Source organism: Apaloderma vittatum, unplaced genomic scaffold, assembly GCF_000703405.1.
Source record: "Apaloderma vittatum isolate BGI_N311 unplaced genomic scaffold, ASM70340v1 scaffold20956, whole genome shotgun sequence".
In the NCBI taxonomy this organism is placed as follows: Eukaryota; Metazoa; Chordata; class Aves; order Trogoniformes; family Trogonidae; genus Apaloderma; species Apaloderma vittatum.
Window position 1 is genome coordinate 13,524 of NW_009722557.1, and position 24,626 is coordinate 38,149.

The 24,626-nt window shown below is 38.9% G+C and overlaps 1 protein-coding gene across 1 annotated transcript in view; it reads right to left on the reverse strand.

The window, feature by feature from the left end:
- Positions 1–24,278, reverse strand: part of LOC104275773 (prolyl endopeptidase-like) — a gene marked incomplete at its 3' end in the record, with an annotated part of 36,616 nt that extends 12,338 nt beyond the window's left edge. Inside the window, exons 1-4 of the mRNA XM_009871817.1 lie at positions 24,201–24,278; positions 21,735–21,963; positions 12,614–12,811; positions 7,677–7,780 (exon numbers count right to left, since the gene is read on the reverse strand). Of these exons, the coding sequence (XP_009870119.1) occupies positions 7,677–7,780; positions 12,614–12,811; positions 21,735–21,963; positions 24,201–24,278 (609 nt within the window). The remainder of the gene's footprint in view (positions 1–7,676; positions 7,781–12,613; positions 12,812–21,734; positions 21,964–24,200) is intronic.
- Positions 24,279–24,626: the final 348 nt, after the last annotated feature.

Sequence of the window (24,626 nt, forward strand, 5' to 3'; positions counted from 1 at the left end):
GCATGAAGCTTCTACAGATTTTAACATTTTAAGAAGCTCTTCAATTCCCTGCACACTTAGCAGAAAAGTAAACTAATGTTAAAAGCTTGGAACTAGTGATTCACAATGCCTATACTATGATTCAAAAGAACACAGAATCTGGTATTTTAGTATTATCCCTCACACTGTGCGGTCTGCTATTCTGCTAAGTCTTCCTAAGAGCACTTCCGTACTCCCCCACCCCAAACCACAATTCCATTGTTCTGTGTTTTGCTGAACAAAAGCTCCCAACATCCTAAACTGTGCGACTATCCCCTGTGGTATGAAAGGGGATAAAGTAACCCCAGACATTTAGACCTGAAAACACGATTTGAACTGGATCAGGGAAGAAAGTAAAGTCCTAACACTTCATCCTTTTACTTGGAATAAAGAGATCTGGTTCCCACTCCAGACACTTAGGGAATATCATGGTAGGTGAGAATTACTGGTGTGAATTATCTGAAGTGCACTGAATGGGGCTATTTAAATGTAATGGCTGTAGAGTCAAATGCTACTCCTCTGCTCAGGCACAAGTTTTTCCAAGTTCAAGAGCATATAAGGTCTTTATGGGAAATCTTTCCCTTGATATTCTTCTAGACACAAAGTCCTTCATACTGACAACTTCTCCCCTTGAAATGGAGTGTACTGTGGCTGCAAGTCTGTAATAGTTAATATACGGTATCTTGGTGTTCAGTAAATACTGGACCCTAAAACTAGAGAACTGCATTTCCAGCTACATGCCTCTTCACTGACCCGCAAAAAGAGGTAACGGCAGATTAAAGCGGTGTTTATAACAACCACATGCCAAGGATGTAAGATACTAAATTCACATAGGCAAATAGCCAAACAGTTGTCACCATGATTTTGTTGATGTCCTCCAGAGTGAGACTGTTGTCTTGGTGCCAAAACCACAGCCGCTGCCAAAGCACTGGCAGAGAGTAAAGCTGAAGACTTCAGCCTTCTTCCTGGGAGCTCTGATGGAAGCAGCACAAAGCTCATTTTCCCCCTGCAAGAGGGCAGGTGCCTGCCACACTGTGGCAAGGACTAAAATTTGTGCACGTTCACATTCCTTTCTCCCCCTCCCCAATATTTCTACCTTACTGCAATACAGAACCAGAAGGAAAAAAAAAAAGAAAAAAAAAGAATAAGGTAGAAACAAATGACAATAAGCAACTTGTTTCCCCAAATACTAATTCTACCCTCCCATCCAATGAGATCAAGGCAGGATTCAAACCCCAAATACTGGGGTCCAAGTCCTCCAAAATCAACCCCCTTCTGGGTGTGCTGGAATCTCGAGAGTGGGAAGAAAATTATGCCAAAACAACTTACTCTTCTGAATAAAGGGTGAGAAGTCTTTGTCTCTGCTCAGAACCAACATGAAAAGTACATGTCTGTCTTCTCTGGCATGAGTGCTTTTTCTCAACAGAGATAGATTCAAAGCTACTGAATTTCTCTCCTAACTCCAATAATCTGTTCATATAGATGTAGGTAGAAGAAAGAGAACATAAAGACCATCTCTAGAACCACAGTGAAAACCCAATGATAATATCAGCTCTTGCAGTGCTTGGCAGGTGGAGCTTACTACGGCTTTCACAGGACACTGCTTCCTTTTGCTGCCCTCTGTTACTTTTTATTTTAAAGAGGGAATCTAACGCTCATGGAATGACACCACTGGCAATGGTGAGATCCCGGAATAGCGTGGGCAGGTGCTGTGCATAAGTTACTCCCACAGCTCTGCCAATCAACCCCAAGCCTGACTCATCTTCTTCCAGTGTTGTATTTTCCTGAAACAGAGATTAACCACTGTGCCAAACTGTACAGTGTAAAGTTCTGCTAGAAATTAGAGTGACTGTTGACAAATTTTCCCTATCAATGACTCATAACTCGAAATCAGTGCTGTAAGGGCTTGGAGATGGGGGTGAAACACTGAAAATAAAATGATAACCTTCTGACGATAACTGCTTCACCTAAAAAAATAATTCCTGCAAAAGAAAGAGGAGGAAATTCACCCTAGACCCAAGAAAAGAAATATCCTTTTAATGACTTGTTCTTTTTCATCTCTGCAACAATACCTGAACAGCAGCTGCTTTTAAATCAAACTAAGTTGTAAAACTAAGTTGTGTTATGATTTTCACCGTTCCACAAGAGCTAATCAAAAGTGCATCTGTCAATAGCAACAACTATTTTTGGTTCATCTCCAACTATTTTAAGGACAGCATTGGAAAGTATTCAAAGAATGGTGAAAGGAGCCAAACAGCATTTTTATTGTTGCAATTTCAACACTTACAAGCCTGCATATCAGCCTAAAAGTAGGTGAGTTGTGAGCCAGGCCAGAAGACTCTTTGTCCACAATTAAGTGTCACTGTGAGGTGCTTATATGGAGAGGCATATAGTTGGGAACTTTGTAAAGATAAATTAAAGATTTTTTTATTTAAAATAGCAGTTGAGTTATTTATGTAGTAAATAGCTTATGGTAAACACTGTTTTAAGTTTCTGAAAAAGTGGTTTTTCCTCCTGTGAAATGCACCCCAGGCTATATCCTGAAAACATCTAACATTGTGATGGATGGAAGCATGCAGGGAAGCAAAGACAAATTTCAAGAAGCGTTTGGCAAAGGGAAACATTAATTAAACTTAATATATCATTTAATGAAAGTAGCCAGGATAAATTTTTGACGTGTAGCAAGCACTTTAAACAGTGACTTTTTTATGACAGTCACCAAGTCTTTCAAGGTAAGGGCATACACGCAAGTTACTGCACGGGAAGGTAAGAGGCCGTCACATAAAGCCAACAACCTGCAGGCGCTCTTACCCTGGTGCAAATGTCAGGTATTCTGAAACAGATCTCCCTTTGGTGCAAGACAAGTTGGCTAATTTCTTCTTACTTTAGCTGCCAAAGGGTAAGAATCTAACCTCAGGTACTACAAATCGGTCTACTATAAATTTACTTAGTCTAGTAAAACGGTCCACACTTGCACTACACAGCATCTATAAGATACTGTAAAGTGGATACAAAAGAGCAAAAAGCAGGCACTGCAGCCTTTTCTAATTGCCCTTAATTCAGGTTTCATATACACATGACACTTTACACTTCAGATCAAAACTTCCCAACTCAGTTATGTTCAAAGACTGCTGAAGAACTCATTAAAGTTTCATAAACGTTATACCGACAAAGCTAGCAAGATTGCAAGTCTTCGTAGGTTGCGTTTCCTCAGGTATATGAGAATAAAGGAAGAACCTTGGCAAGAGACCTGCCTTTCATTAAGGACATAGATCAGAACAGAGCCAGCAACATTTTTCTTCACTACTTAGTAACTCTGATGCGAAGTAGAATTATGAAATAAATTCTCTGGTGTTGATCATTCCTCTCTGTCTACTCTCAGTGTATTTCTTGCATTCTAAATTTTGAGGTTTTTTTCACAATTCCCTGCAATGTGGCCCGAGTTTTGCAATGGCTACGTGAACCTTTCATCTAGGCCAACAGCCATTTATAAAATGCTTTGATAAGCATTTCCCTCCTTAAAGCAGAAGCATCCTCAGGGGTTCAAGTGGGACCCCAACAAATGGGAAGGGGATCTGGAGTCTGGCAGAAATGTGTAGCACCGGCAGGCTGAGTTACTACAAAGGGGACCAGGCAGTCCCAGCCCTGATCTGACCAACAGTCTCTTTCACAGCTCAGTTGAGATTTCTCCATGGATCTGGAATGACACGAGAAGCGAATTTGTAAAACGTTGGCACACTGAGATAATTAGACGATAAAAGGCAAAACTGGGTGACCGGTAAGCCAAGAGTGTCCTTTATAAGCACTGATCTCAGTGCAACCACACAGGTCACACCTCCCTAGGGCTGGTACCGAGCAGGAACGAGTAAGGACTTGCACACCACTACAGCCCAGGGTTAAAGCTCCACCAGCTTACAAAGTGAAGGTTTCCAAGGGCATAGCAACAGCATGCTTCCTCTTGAAATTACTCATATTACTGTTCTTCTTTACCTTAATTTAGCATGTAATTGATGTAAATGTAAAACAAGATTTTGTTTCCCCAGACATTTATTTCCTAAGATTTGATTTACTAGAAAAAATACATTATTTCTAATTTATGGCAATCTCTTCTAAAATCTTTTCAATTACATGGGTGTTTGTGTTCCATTATTATCTTTCTCAGTTTGATGGCAGTATTATAACTGCACCAAGTTCTTTCCTAAAGAGAATGCTGGGTTTTTTTCCTCTTTTTCAGCTCACTGTACCCTGAAGTTATCCTGCAGATGATCCTTAATGAATTCAAGTGAAGCAGTGAAACCACATTCTCTGCGAGAACATTTCCAGCAAACTGTCCTCTACAACACTCTTATTTCTGTTTGGAGATGCAGAGACAAACAGATGGGGCTGTTTACAATCACCTCATGCACACACACAACTGTCTTTACGCTTTTTGAGAACTGGTCCTGTGCACATGCCAGAGGCAAAATTAAAAATAAGAGATTAAGAAAAATATCTAATCTCCTTTCAAAGACTCCAAGCCATGCTGCCACACTGTTGATTAACTTTATCTCCTAGGTCCTTTCACCTTTTCCCAGGCTAAGCTTAGTTAAGTTCCACTTTAGGCAGTGGATCATGTTATACCTTTATTTATAGAAAGAAAAATTCTCTGTTTCAGTCTTATCCTACATATAAAGTAATTAATCCATCCTCCAATATTTCTTCTATAAATTGCAGGTATTAAATATGCTAAGCATCAGAATACAATGTCTGTTTTTCTAGACCCCAGTTATTTTGGTTGAATCAACATCCCTGGAGGCATTTACAAGCTGTGTAGGTATGGTGCTCAGGGACATGGTATTGCCAGGTTTACAGTTAGACTTGATGATCTTTAAGTCTTTTCCAAACTAAATGATTCTATGACCTCAACAAATTTCAATGTCCTCTCTCTAGAAGGTCCATATATTTTTTAAAAATCCTGTCCAGGGTAGAGTATTTTATCAGGGCTTTCCAAAGCTGTGTTAGCAGAAAGACCATTTACTACTTTAAAATGTGTATTTTGCATCATCTTTTTAATCACAATACTTGTTATGAGGTTAAAGCAGTTGTCTATGAAGAGCCCTGTATTTTCCCGAACCTGTTCTGTATCATCTGTAGCTTACACTGTTTTCCATACGAGTATTTTCTCTTAACTTTAAAAGTCTTTGTCCTGCTTTTGTCTGGGACAGAGTTAATTTTCTTCAGAGTAGCTAGTAGGGGTCTGTGCTTTGGAAAAACATATTATGTTTATGGGCCTACATGCTGGAAGCAAAGTTAATAATGCAGGGTTATTTTTGTTATTGTTAAGCAGTGCTTACGCAGAGTCAAGGCATTTTCTGCTTCTCACCCCACACCAGCAGTGAAGACGCTGGCGGTGCACAAGAAGTTGGGAGGGGACACAGCCAGGACAGCTGACCACAACTGACCAAATGGATATTCCAGACCATAGGACATCATGCTCAGCATAGAAAGCTGGGGAAAGAAGGAAGGGGGTGGTGTTTGGAGTGAAGTAATTTTTCTTCCCAAGTAACTGTTACATGGGATGGAGCCCTGCTTTCCTGAAGATGACTGAATATCTGCTTCCCTATGGGTAGCAAGTTCCCCAGTTTGCTTTACTTGTGTGCGTGTCTTTTGCTCTCCCTATTAAACTGTCTTTATCTCAACCCACAAGTATTCCCATTTTTACTCTTCTCATTCTTTCTGATTTCTTCTCTCCAGCCAGCAGGTTGTGAAAGAGCAGCTGTGTGGTGTTTAGTTGCCAACTGGGGTTAAACCGCAACAGCCTTAAACTTAGCTAATTCTTACTTGTCTTCATGTAACATGTGAGGAATAGGCACCTCCAAAGAAATCTCCATGACACTAAACTGAGATACCTGTCCGCACCTTTGGAACACTTACAATAGCATTTCAGCACAAAATATAAGTGTAGTTCTAAAGCAAGTCTCCTCACCACTCTCACTTCCCACAGCAGAGAGGTTTCAGTGTATGCAGACTGGATTCCTTCCAGATGAGACTCAAGTAGCAGATACACTCCAGAAGTGCTACCAAAAGCACTTCAGTATGTACTTCCATTAATGGCAATTCAGTTCATAGGACAGGACAAAGTACAATTCTGAAAATGGACACTGGATCCTCAGCACAAGCCATTTCACTCCCGTGATTATTATGCCACATTGCTTCTTACTGCAGATGTAGCTTATGGCCTTTCAGAGACTGCAAAGAGAATTCTGGGAGACACAGTCTACCTGATATTTCAAATTTTAAAGTGGGATTGACATAATGAGACCATTTAACAAGCAGTTCACACTGTTCTACATCAGCAACTTGCTGTCCTTCCTTCCTTTGCTATCTGCCAGTCTTTGTTGACTACAAATACTTTTATATCCAGGGGCCTTTGTTTTATCAAGACAAAAAGCCTCTTAACAAATTTGAGCCTTTGATGACTTTATAAACCATTCATACAATCTTGTCCTCTCAAGAGACAGTAGGCATATCTGACAACACCCATTTTAAATTAAACAATGCTACATAGGGCAAATATGTTTGTCTTTTAATTCTTGGGAAACAGGAAAACAAATTATTAATGCAGTGCAAACCTACTATTTATTAAGTACTGAAGCAATATTGCACGGACCCAGATCCTACAGTACTAGGCGGTGCAAAGATAGGATGGAAGGGTCCCTGTCCCAAATAGTTAAATATCTAATTCTAAAAGCTGTTACAATTGTACAATAATTGCTTCATGGGATTTTACATTAGAAATGTTAATTACATACACGCATGTATTTTAAATTGATTTTATCTTTTGCTTCGTGTTCTAGTTGCTCCAGCATTGCAAGTAAAGGGTCTAATCTTGGTCTTATGAAAATCAAAGTGAGTTTCTCCCAGTATAACTGCATCGATGCATTAATTAACACCATACACTATGGCACTTTATGGAAAGGTGGACAGAATGGGAAATTAATACACAGCACAAACAAATATTATTTTTCTGTTCACATCACTAGATATGTTCCCACTTTCCTTCCAAATAATCATTGTTAATTCAGATCTTTCTTAGTTCTATGGTGGCTTTTATATTTGATGCTAGCTACAAATGTGTTTCCTTCTTTCCTCTCAATTTCTTCTTGAGGTCTTAACATAGATCCACAGTACGAACTTGTGGCAAAACTCATCATTATTTTTATACAAGAGTGGTGAAGAGAGAAATGATTTAACTATTGTTGACACTGGAACACTGCAGAAGTGCTGGGAAGACAACCAGCTCTTCTGAGTTTCCTCTGTTTCTTGACTGTCTCTTTTGCCTTGCCCTATCACAACAGGAGCCATGCCACGTTGCTCTGGTGGAAGAAATACATAAACATGAAAAACCAGCAGCTTGATGCTAAACCAAATACCAAAGAATACCATAACATGGGAAAAAATTAGAGAATATATTGCCTCATAATGTAAGACGGCTGAGAACTGAGTCTGCGCCGTTTACTTGCAGTAGCCTCTTCCAATCTCTCTAACAAGATCTGGTGGAACACACACAGGCTTGCAACCCAGGAGCTAATCAAGGCACTCTCACCCTTAGCCAAGTGCTGTTTTGTAAACTCTTGTATAAAAGATTACAGCAAGAGAGCAGGATTCATGTTCATTACCTGAATTGTCTGGTAAACTGAAGGATCAAATCCTTTCACAGTCACCTCTCGGAAAACTCTTGGCTCCAGTTCCTCTTTGGTCAGATCACAGTGATATATAATGCCTAAAATAGAGTGCAAGTTTGTCAGCTTAGTGTATGTCCATCACTAAAAGGATGTTGGTTTAGGAATTGCGATAGAATAATTAAAGGCTGAGCTAACCCAAGAGAGAGAAAAACAGTAGCTCCAGACACATTCTTTCATTTAATATGTAATTCAAGACATACATAGAAGCACTTCGTCTAGGGAGTGTGCAAAGGCTTTCCGTACAGGAAGAATAATTCTCACCACCCATAAAAAGCCAGGTACCCAAACTGGGTTATGCAAAATGGAAAAAATATTTGTTTTCATAAAGTTACACAGCACTTATTGAGAATGGTAATGTTGGACTAAACAAAAAATACAAATTCAATTTTAAAACACCACCTCTAGAGACATCAGACTGACAATAAATAGAACAAGAAATTCAGGGCAATACTTTTCTCTTTATGATAAAATAGTTTGAAATTACAATTCAAACAGACACTCAGATAACAGAAAGGCCCGAGTATCCACTTGAAATTGCAGCAGACTAGCACAGGTCACCTATGTAACTGAACAGAATTTGGTCTCATATAATTTATTTTACATCCTGATCATGCAGGTTTCATTAGCTTGAGCTGTGCCTATGATTTCCAAAGGATTGTGCATATGAGAAAACTTAGGACTAGAAGCAGTATAAAACTTCTAGGTTGCAGCAGAGGCAGATACACAGACACTGTAGCAATCTACACACTACACAGACGTGTAGAAGAAGAATTCTGTATTTAGACTGTAAATCATATGTCAGTCAGCCCTGATAACATTTAAGCACGTGTCATAGAATGTGACTATCGCTGTGCTTGCACATTGGTTAACACACTATAAAATCCTAATATTCATGGATATACCACAGATACATATGATACGTAAAATCAACCTCAGTGTTAATTATTCTTTGTTTTTCTGCTATAAAACAAGTTGATCCCTAAAATTTAAAAAATCTATTAGGGAAAAGAGCACTAAAAGCTAAGGCAACAAGCCTTCTACAGGGATTCTCAATATAATAAAATAAATCAAGGTGGACATGACTTGACTGAAACACTGCTGTATTGTGTATTTTAGATACTTCCAGGAAATGAGAAGTAATTATTACAGAATTTATAGCTATAAAAAGTTATATTGAAACATGAAATAATGAGGAAATCTATCTAATACAAGGGAATTGCCTCATTAAATCACCTTTGTAAACTGTGGAAAATCAAAAAGATACAAATTGGCGAAAGAACACCAATGAAACCAAACATTTCTAATAACTGATAAAGCCTCTTTCCATAATGGTGAATTAACAGAGGAATAAAAGTAGGACTCATTTAATATGTTGGCAATTTTTTTTATTTTGTTGGTCACAAGGTGGCTAGCAAGGCTAATGGCAGGGCAACAGGTACAAACAAATGTTAAAGCACCATTTCCCTGAAAGATGAGGATCCAGTGATGGGAAAGCACAAAGGAAAGACCGCCAGGCTGTAAGAAGCAGAGCGGTCATTTGACATATATGCAGCTGCCCGAGCTGGATCATGTATTGGCAATCACCACACACAGAGCAGGCAGAGCAGCTGCTTATTAGGAAACCACATGATGAGGTATAAGCACAGTCATAAGACTGCATTACGGGAGTCAATCAAACTATTACAGCAAATGCAACTGAACTCCTAGGACCGCACAACTTGTTGTATTTTTAGTGGCATGGTGGTTAATGTCCCAAAACACAGTAATGCTGGGGACTGGGCTCTTTTGCTGGCTGCTAATTAAATGCAAAACGCTGGAGTGCTCACCTAAGTGTCTGACTGGAGTGGACAGCAGGGATAAGCATATTTTTCAGGGAATAGCGACAATTATTTTTATGGTGACAGCATCGATGGTGTTAAAACTGCTTTATTCATTATTTCATATATGTTTACTGTTACTTTTGTTATAGGTATTTAAGACCAGTACATGATAATTTGTTACTCATTAGAAAAAAACCCCACAAACATAAAACAGTGCAACTCAATACAAGTGTAAATTGTATTGATTTCTAATAGTAAAGTAGGACCAATCACATACCTTTTGCCTGATTATTCCACTGATAGGGCAAATGGAAGTTGCAAGCAGACCTCTCTGGTCTGCTTTCCTCCTCCTTTCCTTATTCCCATACAGTCTAGCTCCATTCCTTCCATTCCTCTTTCTTCTAGATACCAGGTCGCTCTGTCCCAGTTAATAGAGCTACACCATGGCAAATTCTCTGTAAGTGCTATGCACAGGGATGAAAGGGAGAAAAAAAGGTCTTCCTGAGCCACTAGCAGGCAAAGAGAGCAGCCACTGCTGCCTGGTTGGCAAACCACAGGCTAAAACTGATCTCCAGGCTCTTCCCTTCCACATGTTCAGCAGCTGCAGAGACTGCTGCCTCAGCTGAGACGAACAGTGCAGGCTTTTAAGACCAGCAGTCACAGATAAGTGTTTTAAATCACTTATATCACATGTCGTGGCATCAGCAGACCCTGCTGACTACATCAATTTGTCACAGTGGAGTGAGATTTAGGTCACTTAAAGAATCACCATCAAAGATATTAGCAAAAGTGACTTTTAATATGAATTTGTAAAAGTGTGTCTTAACAAGTTCTATGGCAAGGTTCACTACATGGAAGAAATGTGGAAGATCAAATCAGAATTGGGCTAGAATGATTTACATAGAGATTGGGGATGAAAAGGGTAAGGGAGGCTCTTCCTATTAAGTCACAAGGTTCGGAATGGACCCTCTTGCTTTCTAAACTCCGCAGAGAGGAGTCTAAGTGCAGCTAGATGCAATCTTAGTCTCAGACTTTGTCAATGGTTTATGTCTCAAGGAATTAGGTACAGACATTTCAGTGGTATTGATTTAACCTGGTATTATGGGTCTTGTATAGCTTTGAGGCACTTACATAATAAATCATAAGACTAGACTGTATTATTTTCAAGCAATACTTTATCAGTAATCAACAATCTGCTATAATCAGACTGACTTAGCTAAAGATTCAACAAAGTCAAATCGCGTGCACTCACACAGAGGTATAGAGGTTATCCTATGATTGAGATGTTTCTTCCTCTGCAGATTATAGTAATTTTTGATACCCAGTGATTTTTGAAACCTTGTGAGAAACCAATTATAGGGAATTATTCACTTTTCCTTCATTGGCATTTACCAGTGGACTAAAGACTAGGAGTCTTTTACCCCTTATTTCTCATCAGCACCTACCAGTGGACAATCAGTGTTATGCCACAAACACTACCTTGAACCTGGCAAAAGTCTACCTAGAGGCATCCCAGCTCAGGGGGAGATACTGGGTCACAGCCCACTGTGATCCCAAGAGAGCTCAAAGAAGCTCACTTAGGATTGGTACTTAGGGGGTCATAAGATGATTGACTTTGGTCAGTACTTTTTCACTGTGACCATTCTTCTTGCCAGGCAATCTTGGCACCCTTCAGAGCAGACTGCAGAACTCGGCAGGAGGAGCTCTGAGTACGTTTCCTCAGGCAATAGGAGCTTCAAGTGCTGTTAGGAAGTGCCTAAACGTCCTAATCCACTGTACCTGTACCCAAGACAAGAGAGTACCAGGTTGTCTCAACTCACTGCTCCAGTAGACAAGTTCAGGAAGTGTCACATTGTCCCAGCATGCCGGGCTTTTAGTCAGAACAAGAGCACAATGTTGACTGGGGCTGACATTGCAGCCCAGGGGCAGGGGTGTGGAGGGGGCTGCATCTGGCCCATGATGTGGGATGTGAGCATGTGAACTCATCAAGTTGGGATGAAGTTAGAGGTAAATGTAAGTGTCCTTGAGCTCTTCTCCAGTTGCAATGTCTGCAATGATCTAAATGTTGTTTAAAAGTTTAGTCAAGAGGAACTGGACACATACTATTACGTAAACAGTAAGGTTATAGGAATTTCATCACACTTATCTGCTAAGCCTGAAAAACAATTTTGATAATTTGACACAAATCTTCCTAGCAAAATCAGCAAACCTATCAAAACCATTATACGGCCATTTTGCAACGTGGCTGTGCTCTAACTGAAACAGCAAAAATATACAGCAGATACTATATGAACATTTTTCATCATCTTACAATCAATGATCACTCACAAACCTGGAAGAATAAAGCTTCTGGAGCCTATCTACCTTCTCCATATTCAACTGCTGTCCTTTACTAACTATTGATTGTTTGGGAAAGAAAGATGGAAGTGACCCATAACAGCAAATAAATTTTATTGTCATATACTAACTTGACACTTGTGCAGAGACTCCCCCCTTCCTATTCAAAATCCTAGAATTCTTACTGGTGTGCCACACATTTATCACATAAAGCTCTTAGCTTTGCAGTATCGTACAAAGAGTATTCCTACAGCAATCCAGTAATGCCAAGTGCTGTAAGGGCAGACAGCAAGGACGTGCTTAAGAGGCTAGACATAAATGAATCATAAAGGTGTCAGAAAAAGAATTCTTGTGACTTTTATTGACATTCTAAATTCTGATGAAAATCACATTAAACACATTAACAATTGTCTGCAATGGAGTTTCTAAACATATCTTGGTGCATGAATCAAGAGCTGTGAGAAAGTTACAATTTCATCTCTAGTACAAACCAGTATTGAGTAACTTCTCCACGCAGGTCTCTCAAGTAGGTGTATTATTTAAGTTTCATGAATCAAGGACTGGTACATTTTGAAGTGCAAAACCACTACTTACTACATGCGAGGAAGCAGTTTTATATGCATCCTAAACATACCTAATAAATACTAAACAACAGAAACCAAGAAAAATATAGTTCCCAGGAAAAGGAATAATAACTAAGGAAAAAAGTCTTACCTGGAGATAAAAAGGAAGTAAACTGATAGAATATTTCAGTGTCCTTCTTTTGGCCACTATAACCAACAATACTGCCAACCTCTAGGGGAAAAGTCTTGAGATGTGCACCAGTAGCTAAGTCATGAAGTTGCAGGATATTCTTCACATCGTGCAGATAGCACAAAACCAGGAAGTTGGACCTCACACAAGCAACCCATTCTGTGGAATGTGAAAAAGAAAAACAAAGCCACAGAAAAGATAGTAAAAAAAATTATAAGAAAGAAAAAAATCAGATATAATCTGATTCTAAAATGCGTTAGCATACCTAAATACATGCACCAATATTTCCACAGATGTTGAATTTAACTCTTACATCTTTAGAAGTCATCTGCCTTCTGAAACAAAAAGTGTACCCAAAAGTAAAGGCTGACATTTTTTTTGGAAATACATTAACCATACCACTTAAAGCTAATTTATGCAGGCATAGGAATAAAGAATTGCTTAACCAAAATGATTATGCATCTGAGGTGGTTATAGATCAATACAATAGATCTTAAATATCACATATTTCAGTGCAAAACCCAAACAAAACACCAATCTTTGCCAGCAACACTTCTGGAAATGCATGAAAATCAAAACAATCATTATGATTTAGACTCAAGCTAAACTAATAAGAACCAGAAGACATGTGATCCTGTATTGCACATTAAAGTATAGAACCTAGACTGCTATTCATCTTGTTTTTCCTGCCTAGGTATTCAGAAGCTGTTCTCATAAGCAAGGTCTACCAGGTGTAAGAAAAGGGTCATTCCGAGGTGACGTCCATGGCATGCCATCGAAAAAAACGCAACATGTTTATTCACAAAGCTAACGTTGTTAAACAGCACTCTTTGGACTGTAAGGTAGTAGGAAGAGGATGCAGTACAGTGAACTCAATAAGGCAAAAGGACCCAGGAGCAAAATGTTCATTTCCTTTACACCTCTCCTGGCAGCGCCGGGGTCCCTGTGGAGCTGCCCACCTCAGCTGTGCAGCTGTGCAGAAACGAGAGCTTCTGCTTCACAGAACCTTTCATATTCTGAGTTTGCTCCACAGAAGAATTACCAGAGATATGTGAGCTTTTTAAGAGAATGCTAATTTTTCAATTGGACTTTAGGAAATCCAAGCTGATTAAACACAAAATAAAGTCTGGGCTGGCAATTTCCACAAAAAATCCCCACAGTTCTACTGACCGTCTCACTTCTATCCCCATCTGTGAAGTTCAGAACTGCTTCCGTTCACCCAGAATGTATCACATAACACACTCTCTTCTGTCTCTTGGACCACTGGCTTTAGGCGTTTAGCGACACATCTATTTATTTACTCATGCAGGCAGAAAAAAAGACTGAAACGCCTTCGTCTCTCTTAGTATTTCTGTCATGTATGAAACTGGCTACCCTACTTTGCAACAAAAGTGTTTCCACTTCTCATTAATTCACAAATCAAATACAAACAAAGTACAGACAATGTTAAAAGTCAAGAAAAAATATCTGCAAAGAGGGAATGATAGACATGTTCTTATTTGTAGGACTAGGTGAGGCAGTGATTCTTGTCCTCTTCCTACTATATATGTGCAACTTCTCCCCTGACAAGTCAGACTGGAAATCTAAATTCTTTCTGAATTGAAGGTAAGAACTCATCGTTCTGTAACAATTAGCTTCTTTACCAGTCTCTGCACTTACATACAGTTAAGGTCTGTCATGACCCCGCAGAGCTCAAAGACCTTCAAATCCTAATAGCTCAACAGATTTTACTTTCTTTTTAGCTTGTTCCTGAAGGACCAGTGAAATTTAAAACTAGTCTGACTTTCTAGCCTTATGAATTTGTCTTACATAAGCATCAAAATAAACCTTACTACTCTTCCCAAAGACCACCAGTGACTTTTTTTTTTTTTTTACCTTCAGATTTTCTGACTCTATCAAGAGCTTCTGGCCTAAATTTGGGAATTTTCTAAGCGAAGCCCCAGAGTACAACACTAATTGAAATTTCAACCATGAAGCCATGACCTGAAATAACAAGATACAGCACAACATACCACTGTCTATAAATTAGTAATTGATGTGCAATTTTAGCTCTGAAGTGACTTAAATTTCTTAAGTGAGGCTTTGTAAGTTTAGTTGTTATATCCAACTACATATTTTGAAATATAAAACCATAGTTGTATGAACAAGGAGAAAATGCAGTAATTTAAAATATTTATTGCATTGTCACTGTGTTAATCTGCCAACATTCATTTAACTAGTTTATAAGCACAAAATATAAACTAAAAACAATAGCATTCCTACAGTAACACCACTTTTCCCTGTGGAATTAACAGCTCTGCAGTAAGTATGAGATCCCATGAACTTCACCGATATTTTCAGTAACATCTGTAACTAAAACGTCCAATTTTACTCCTGAAAATTCCTAACACTTAGAAGTTTCACAAAAAGGATTAGAGATGCTCTCAAGTCAACTTCAAACATATATAATATGTAGGTCTGCTTCAGCAAAAATACTACTTAAGAAATCTTTATTTTAAAATTAAATTGTGATGACCCTTAATTCCTCACTAATCACTTGATGAAACACTGCGGTTTAATGGATGTCTTCATTAAAAGTCGAAGTACATTATTACTTTGACTTACATATTACAAAGAGATATTACTCTTTATTTAGAAAGATTTAAAAAGCCCAGAGATAAGGCCGCTGTCTTATGTGGGAATTCCTCCTATTGAAGAACTTCCCTAGGAAGCAGCAATATTAATTCTCCCTCACCTCTTCGGTTTACAAATTAGATGCTTTCACCAAGGTGAAGGTAACAGATGGGAAGACAATATAGAATGTGTTAAAAACACCTCATAAGACTTAGGAACAAAGCTTCTGTGTACAATACCTATATTATAACAGGTTTTGGTGCACTGCTAACTGCCTTCAAAACTTAAAGTAATGGAAGCTACAAAGAAATGCAAAAACCAAAGCAGAGCAAAACACTGAAGCAGACTTGGAAGAGCAGAAGAAACAAAGAAGACACTAAGAACCAACACTTGTATACACGGCAAGTTAAAAGAATGCTGAATTATTAACAAGAGCTATTTTTTGAACTGCAAGCTACAAGAGGAGTCTCTGTTACTCCCATGCTTGGCACTGACAACTGCAGATACTGTCAAGTTGGTTGCATTAATAGTCAGCCTTCCTGGTTTTGCACACACTTTGCAGAGCATGCCCTGTGTGCCTCTCTGCTTCCTGGAAGCTTTTCAGCTTGAGGGCCTGCAGACCTTAACATGTCTAAAAGTTAAGACCGACACCACTGCTGCAGGCTAACTTTACAGACAACAGGAAGAAACAGGCACCTCTAGAACGTGGTTCACCCAATGATACCCTCTTTCGGGATACTGTGAATTGCTTGCTGAGCAGTTTCACACACACAAGTGGTTTGTTGTGGATTTTTTTTTTAAAAAAAAAAACTTAATCATCTGAGACCTCTCCAATGTATAGGGTCAGTTTATTTTCAGTTAATACCAATGAACAGAGTAGTTATTCTCACGTTTAAATCTAAAGTCAGCAATTGTTCTCCAATCCATCTACATACAATACTTATCAGGCAAAGGATTTATTTTACCAAACAAAAACCATAGAGGTTGCCTCTTCCAACCTAAGCCTCTTGGCTGTGGCACAAGAGAGAAATGGACATGCTTGGAGGCACTCATAGGTACTGAAAGCGCACGAGAAGAATTACCCTTAGTACTGCCCATTTCTCTCTGAAAATGACAGTGACCACTTGATGACTACAATAGGTTACACATGATTCCTCAGTAGCTAAACTTGGGCTAGAGAAATTATACTTCTTACCAAGTCTTAGAAAATTGAGCTCCAGAGGTTCTCATTCAACCTTTTAAAAATTCAAATACAGCTACTTTGCAAAAAGGCTTTTATTATGACAGCTTTGATTAGTAGCAAAGGCATGCCACTAACCTGGCACCTGCAACACTCCTATGAACAACTTTTGAAATGTTTCAGGAAAAAAACAGGTTGAATCATCACACCAAATATCTGTGCCACTAACCTTAATTACTTATGACAGTTCTGACCTTTAATTTCTGCAGCAGGAGCTACAGCATGTTAAGTGTTTGACTGTGCAAACGTGCTTTGATAGATGCAGGCTGCAATGTTGATGGAGAAGAACATGCCAAGCTACAAGAGCTAGGTAGCTGTAAGTCTTCAGCAGAAAACTGCTGAGCTATTTGCTGCAGAATGCGCTTGTGCATCCACTCAACAAATAATGACTATATTTCAATGGACTGTCAGAGTTTCAGGTGGAAAACAGAGCTGGCAGATCATTTGGATTTCTTTGGTCATCACAGACAGTGGCTATCATCTTCAGTGTCTCTGCAGATTAACACGTATCCATGCTGATCTCAAATACAGTGACCCGTAACCACCCCTCAAGGCTACTTGTGGGTAGACTTGCAAGCAAAGCATGGGCAATTTACAGAATAAAATATGAATCATTCTCAAACACGTGAGTAAATGTTGATGAGGCTCACAAGAAAGCATATGTCTCCTCTTAGATCCCATTCTCAGTGACAGCCTGCCATGTGTAAATTAATGGAAAAGCTCAAGCCAGATCAACAAGACAAAGATTTTACACCCTGCATGTTCTACGTACGAGACACACAACTGAGAGACGGAGCGGGGAGAAGCAAATCTCCTTTTGAAGCTGCAAATATCAAGACTAATGCTTCCTTAAGTAACGTACAGGTTTCAGTCACCTGTGAATGATGCAGATTTTCCATGGCAAACAGAGTTAAACAGAGCCACAAAAGCCCTACCAGGCAAGCGAAATAAAACTTTCACTCAGGGACACGCATCTGGCGTGGCCAGATCTTAAAGGGTGCTTTTTGTTGCTGGGAAAGACTGGACCTAAGTCACATTCCAGTTGGTTTGGTTGTTGGCAGTTTGTTTGGGTTTTTTTTCCCTTCATTTCAAAGTAGAGGCTTATCAGACTGGTCATTCGTGTTGGAGACAGTTTCCTCCTTTCTGCCACACCTCTGCACTAGCCGTCTCCACAGCATGCGTTTGTCTGGGCTATACACAGAAGGTCACGCAACTGCTCCTCAGAAGTCACACAATCATTCATGCCCCCTCTTCACGAGCAAAACTCAAGCGTGTAAAGCTATGAATCCTCTGAGAAACACCACAGGGTAAAAGAGCACACAAGCTTCCCGATGGCTGAGATGAGGGATTACTCATATCCATGCACAACCTTGTCATTCAGGATCAACAATTTCACAGTATTCTTTCCAGACTTTGCCTCCTGGTTTCACTATAATGCCAAAAGATACACTGCAGTTGCAGTAACTCCCTTTCCCAAATTCCTAGGCATTTATGAATTAGCTAGCAGGCTCCAGGTATGAAGAAAAATACTATTTTCACTTGGAGTGCACACTGTAGTTGAGGGAAGGGAAGCCTTTGACATACACTGGTGTGTACAGGGTACAGCAGCATTGCTAGTTTTACCCCTGCTGGTAAAATGGTCAACTGAGATTCGAGGAACTGTTCAAGAACACTTATCTCATAGAATCATAAAGGTTGGAAAGGACCTTTAAGCTACAGCCTTACACCACCCTAATACTAAACCATCTCCTGAAGTGTCAGATCCAACCGTTTTTTAAACATGTCCAGCGATTTGTCTCTAATCTTCAGGTAAGTAGAACAGATATGCTTCATTTCCAGAAAAGATATCATGAAAAGAAATACAAACAAAATAAACACATGGCAGGGAATATGCAGACATGCTCACTACTGGAATAAGTTTTTTGTGCAGAAAGTGAAGGCTGGGAACTCAATGCTTAAAAGAAAAAAGAATAGCGACACTGTCCCATCAAATGATTCTCCTCTATCCTGGAATGTGTATCAGGCAGAATGTCCTTGATACAGAAGGAGTGTATGGGATTGTGGCATTAGACCGATTTAAAGCAAAGTAGACAGTTTTATTCTCGGCAATTCTTAATCAACGAGTCTTAGTTCAATGGTCAACTCTGCATCATGAATAAAAAGGATTCTTTTAATAAAATGTTTTCCACTTTATACCTACTACTAGTTGTTAGAATTTGAAAAACTCAGCAAAATGATGACAATCTATGACACATTCAGGAATTTGTCTTCTTTCACAGCCCTCCTTACTCAGGAGATCTATTCTGGTTTTCTTTCCACTATCCCAAATACAGGGCTGGACGTAAATGCTAGTCTCAAGTTGCCCTGAGCTACCAGTATCTGTCACTTTTGGGGTGGGGAAGATGTCACAGTTCTCAAAATCAATTAACCTTCTAAAACCAGTAAGTTTATTTTATGTCTTAGAACTAGGGTCGCAGTCTCTGCATTTACAGTTTCATAGCTGCCTTTTAACCAATCCAGCACACCTACTTGCACCTGTGTGGTCATTTAAAGAACTAGTTCAATGTTAGATATGAGTCTCTACTATGGTTCTATTTTAGAGTCCCTGAAAATTAAAGTAACACTTTATAAACACACTCCAAAGGGGAGGAAATGAGTCTCATCACACTCCAATATGTTCTGAGGCCCCTCTCAAATTTCATTTTAGAATAGCTGTCACTTATTTCTTCCTCTCAGCTCATGGAGTAGAGTCCTAAATTTACCTCAACTCTGTGTGAAATCCCTGCTGAGAGTTGTAAAATGAGGCGTGTGTACAACCTCATTGCAGAAATGTTTGATTTTTTCCCTGTATTTCCAAAATTAGCTCATTTATAAACAGTTCTGAAAACAAAAAGGTCAAAGTCAATAAAAAAGTCTACCTTGAAGAATACGCTGAAGAAACGAACTAACATTCACACCACCTTGTAGGCATGCATGTTTGTTTCTTGGTTAGATTACATTAGCTATGATACTTTGTGAAATTTCTCTTTTTACCATTGATGGACACTGGCAGAGCTTCATAACTCTTAAATCTGAATTCATTATTCATAAATAAATTTATTTCTTCACGTGCATGCTGCAGCTTTTATGAAACTGAATTTAAGTTAACACACAGAAATGAAGGCAGTCAGGGCCACTAGGCAGGTCACACCAGAGATTCCTGAGCTGAGTATCTATATCCAGGAAAACACATTTGTGACCTGGAGCATCACTAACTACATAAAGAATTTCTAATACAGCTAATTACATCTTGGTAAAGAGTCACTCCCACACATATGCAAGATTGCAAAAGCAGCAATACTCATTTACCCTTTGAATCATGGCTGTCCCAGCTTTTGCAGAAGGCATTTCATTACACTGTAATCTCAGGATCACGCAAAAATCAAATTCACTTGACTGCAAGGTTTTCAAGACAATGAATTATTAACTGCCTTCTGCTATAACTCTGTCTTTCTAAATGAAAGGGTAGAATGATTAAAACAACATGAAATAGAGACTAGCTTGCTTGCTGACTTCACCGAGAAGTCAGCAAGAGTGTGGCATTTTAATTTTTTGGGGGCTACAACCTCCAGAACATGATAAAACTCTCTTATCTTGGTGCTGAGGATGCAACACTAATTTGCAAGTGTCTGCAACAAAGAAGCAGATGAACAAACTTACCTTACTGTAGCACTAAGATATACTTATTACTCATTGTTTTACAGATACACTTTAATTTGTTGACTAAATCCCTCTATGCACCACTCCAAAAACCTGGAGAGAGAGGTGGACCTATCACCTACTCTGGTTTCACATTCAAATGATGTAGAATTTTAATGACATCAGACACCTGAAAGTCACTCTGATGGTTTAATATGATAATGTTTGCCTTCAAGTGTTTAAGAGCTGAATGCCTATTGTGTTTATAGTCTGAAGGCCAGTGCCCTCAAGCAAACCCACTTATCTGAACTTTCAGTTTTCTAAATGTAGTTCTTGGTATGTTTGTACAGTGGAGGCTGTTGTGTATAAACTGTTAAAGGAGCCTGGCACGCACTTTTTTTTTTCCTTTGCATGTGCACAAACACGAACTCAGCATGTCTTTGCTTCAGAATGAAACAAAAACTGTAGTTGAGCTAAATAATGCAGGGTAGTGAAGAGCAGATACAGTTTTTATCTTACTAGGAAGCAGTATATACAGCCAGTGCCTATATAGCCACTGGTCAAAGCTCCTCTGGCTGCCTAAACCACTTCTCAGGTTAATCCACACATAGTAACCACATTTCATGTAAATCACACGTTTCTGCTCCACTCTGTCTAGACACTCACCATCTCTTAAGTCAATTCTTCAACTTGGTCCCACTTTATAAATCGCTGTTCCTCATAGTTTAAGCATGGCTTCACATGCTGTCAGCAAATTTGCACGCCATCAGAAATTAGACTTGGAAGCAATTTTCCACTTACACCTATTATCTATTCTTTGCTTAGGACTTGAAAGGTATTGCATTTAAGGTGTGGATGGTTCTTGATTCAAAAAATTCACAATCTTCAGAAAAAGATGTGTGTCTCCCTAAGCTCTAAGTTGCTACTTTTACGTTTACCAAAATTCCTGCAATATTCTGGACTCAAGTCATTTGCAATGTCACTATAATTCTGGGCATGCTCAGAACTACCATTTACGTCACACTGAGGGCATACGCTGTCTTGGCTGCGGCAGAAATCGCACATTGTGAGATGCAGACAGAAATTCACTTTTTTTTAATATTTCCTGCAAAACAAGATTTTAAGTCAAATAGGTTTGTCTTAGTGAGGAAAGACAGAAGTTACTGTATATACACAAGTGCTGGGCTCTTTCTCTTTTCTTTGCTTATAAAGTTCCTCTTGCTGTAATGCCTTACTGTCTAGTAAACATTTACTACACTGACATGAAGTAGGAAAATATTTTCGCCTTGTTTCCTACAAACAGAATTAAAACAAGGACAGATGAAGCAACTTGACTATGGCCATGCCAGACCTTGGAGTCAGGGGCAGAGACAGAGAGATACCGGATCTCGAGTCCCAGCAAATCTTTTAACTGCAAATCCTAAACAAAGTTTGACCACAGTAAAAAAAAATAAAAATAAAAAACTATAGAAGATCATTTGATAGACTAATTATTAAATTAACTTGAAAAAAATCAGAATAGAAAGCCTTTTGCTTGACATGAATTCTTACCTAGAACATCTCTTTCATGTTCGGGGACAAGAACTTTCCATTTGGATTCCTCTGGGTCACTGAAGTCAATGTTGATTAACCGGTAATTTGGAGAATGGCGGTTTGTCTTGAAAGTGAACACTGTTCCTTCATTGGTGACATACTCATACTCAGCCTCAAAGTTATCTATCAGCTTCACCCATTGAAGAATTCCTGCAAGATCAAACATATAATGTAAATACTCGATGTCCTGAAACAAAACATTTTAACACTGGAGGGCAAGGTCTTCCTGACAATTGCTGTAAGCTCTTTCTTTAGCACAGGCAGTGACCAGAGGAGGTACAGCTATGGAAAGGGCCAAATATGTACAAAGAACTTAAAAAGAATTCTCTAGTAATAGGCTGCAGTGGAAAAATGCCTGTTCACGGACATGTTAGAATATTAAGCTTTAAGAAATTTCTAGAAGAATATACACTGACTATTGACAGAACTATAGCCAGCATTTCACCAGCTTTCCTAAGGGGCTGCTAGAGGGCTCAAGGGTTCACTACAGAAGTGCTTCTACCACACTGACTGACACGGAGCCAACATCGCCAAGCACACCAGGTTCACGGAGCTCACAATTGTCCACTTCTACACACTTCTTTGAATGAGGAGTCACAGCTGAGTCAAAAGACTCTGCACTAACCTTTCAAGTACAGTTTTATTCTTAATAGCTTGTTTTTTTAAAAAAATATTTAATTATATATTTTTTCTTTCTGAAAAAAAATCAAACATTTCCATCCTCCTTAAAAGCCTTGATTTTCCCACAAAATAGAAATGATGCTATATGAATAAATACAATAAACTTCCATATGAGGAACTTCCCTGTCAATTCAGAAACAATGTTCCTGAAGGATTGATCTGCAGAAGCTGGTCACCATCAGAGAACAAAATATTAACCTCTGGGTTTATGAAGAATGTAATTGCATGTTCCCTATCAACCCTCTAGAATGCCATGCTCACTAAGAGAAGTGCATTTCTCTTAAACATGGATTGCCTCAGTTTACTCACTCTATACCACACTGTCTTAATACTGACTAAAAGACTCACTACATTAAATTCACATTTTACTGTTTTGTAATTGGTTTAGGCACTAGTAGAGAAAAAATAGTAAGGCTAGGTCAGATATGTCGTATGCTTATTATATTTACAACTCAATCTATCAACCAAACTTATTATAAGCATCATACATTGGCTATGCTGAATAATGAGAATCCTTACTGACATGTGAAATTAAAGCTTTTATATCTTAAAATAACATTTGGCACCCTCTCTGCCTCTTTCCTGCAACTGAAGGTTGGGTCTTTGCTTTTAAGTATAAACAAATAAACCCTTCGTAAATCAGTTCATGAAACTCTATAATGTAGTGTTTGCATCAATAAAGCAGGACATCAAGTAATTTTATAGTATTAAAAGCTGAGCAGAAAAATGGAAGTAGATCATAGCTGAGCTGTAATTACTGCAAGTTTTTTTAAAAAAGAAAAGAATAATTGAGGAAGCAGTGAGATGACTAAGGTCATTTAAAATCCATTAAACATAATAAGACGGTATAGCCAGGCCTAGTACATTCACAAAGCTCAGATCTCTTAATTACCATCTTGGTTCAAGGAAAACTTCCCTGGCTCTGCATAAAAAGTGATAGATTAGCCAATTAAATTCTAGTTTTCATACTGCTGTAATACAAACTTTCCAGACAATACAAATACAGACTTAGTACCCTGTCTCTGAGTGAATTGACTGCATGTTAAATCTTGATTTTCGCTGAGGTCTAAAGTTTTGTCCTTCTCAAGAGATTTTATGTTGAAGAAAAAACCTGCAAAGTCCCTTGAGCTGCTCAAAGTTCTACAGATTGATGCCCAGTAAAACAAAGAAAATTCAGCCTATAGCAAACTCTAGAAATTGTTTTAAGATATCAAGTTTATTTAGTAAATAAAAACCACTGTATAGCACCATAACAATATTGGAACATTTGTATTTTAGTATCTGACAGGATGAAACCAGCCTGCTAAAGAAGAACAAGCCTTCATAAAAAGGAATTCCCAGGCTGTTGAATTAAAAAAAAAACAAAACACTTTTTTAATGGTAAACATGCACAATAACTGTACTCTCCATGACTGCAACACAAGTTGGATTCTGTGAAGAAAAGTGACAATAATGTGACATTAGGGATCGACAATGTTGCCTTGCAACTCGTTCTTCCACTCCCAAATGAACAGCTAGTAAAAAGCAAGAGGGTTGATGTTCTACAGGGGGACACTAAGTTGTTATTACAAAATCAAGAGCACTCATCCTATTTAAGCAGATGTTATATAGTCCTTAGAAGACAAATATTGCACATGAATTATCGCTAAACCGTTGTCTCACTCAAGTGGTTAAACAGACCAATATCTAGTCTACATTAAGAGGCAGTAACAAGGCAATCACAGGCAGCTGAAAGTCTGTTACATCGGGTCCATTTGCTATCGCACACTGTGTGCTGTAGTTCTTCGGTGAGAGGAGGAAACCCTCTGCAACAAAACGCATATCGGGCACCCACGGGTGCTGAGGGAGCTGGCAGATGAGGTTGCTAAACCCCTCTCTATTATATTCCATAAGTCATGGCAGTCAGGTGAAGTCCCCACTGACTGGAAAAAGGGAAACATAATCCCCATTTTCAAAAAGGGAAAGAAGGAGGAACTGGGGAACTACAGGCCAGTCAGTCTCACCTCCATGCCTAGTAAGATCATGGAGCAGATCCTCCTGGAGGCACTGCTGAGGCAGAAAAATAACGAAGAGGTGACTGGGTACAGTCGACGTGGCTTCACCAAGGGCAAATCATGCCTGACAGACCTGGTGGCCTTCCATGAGAAGGTCACAACATCAATAGACAAG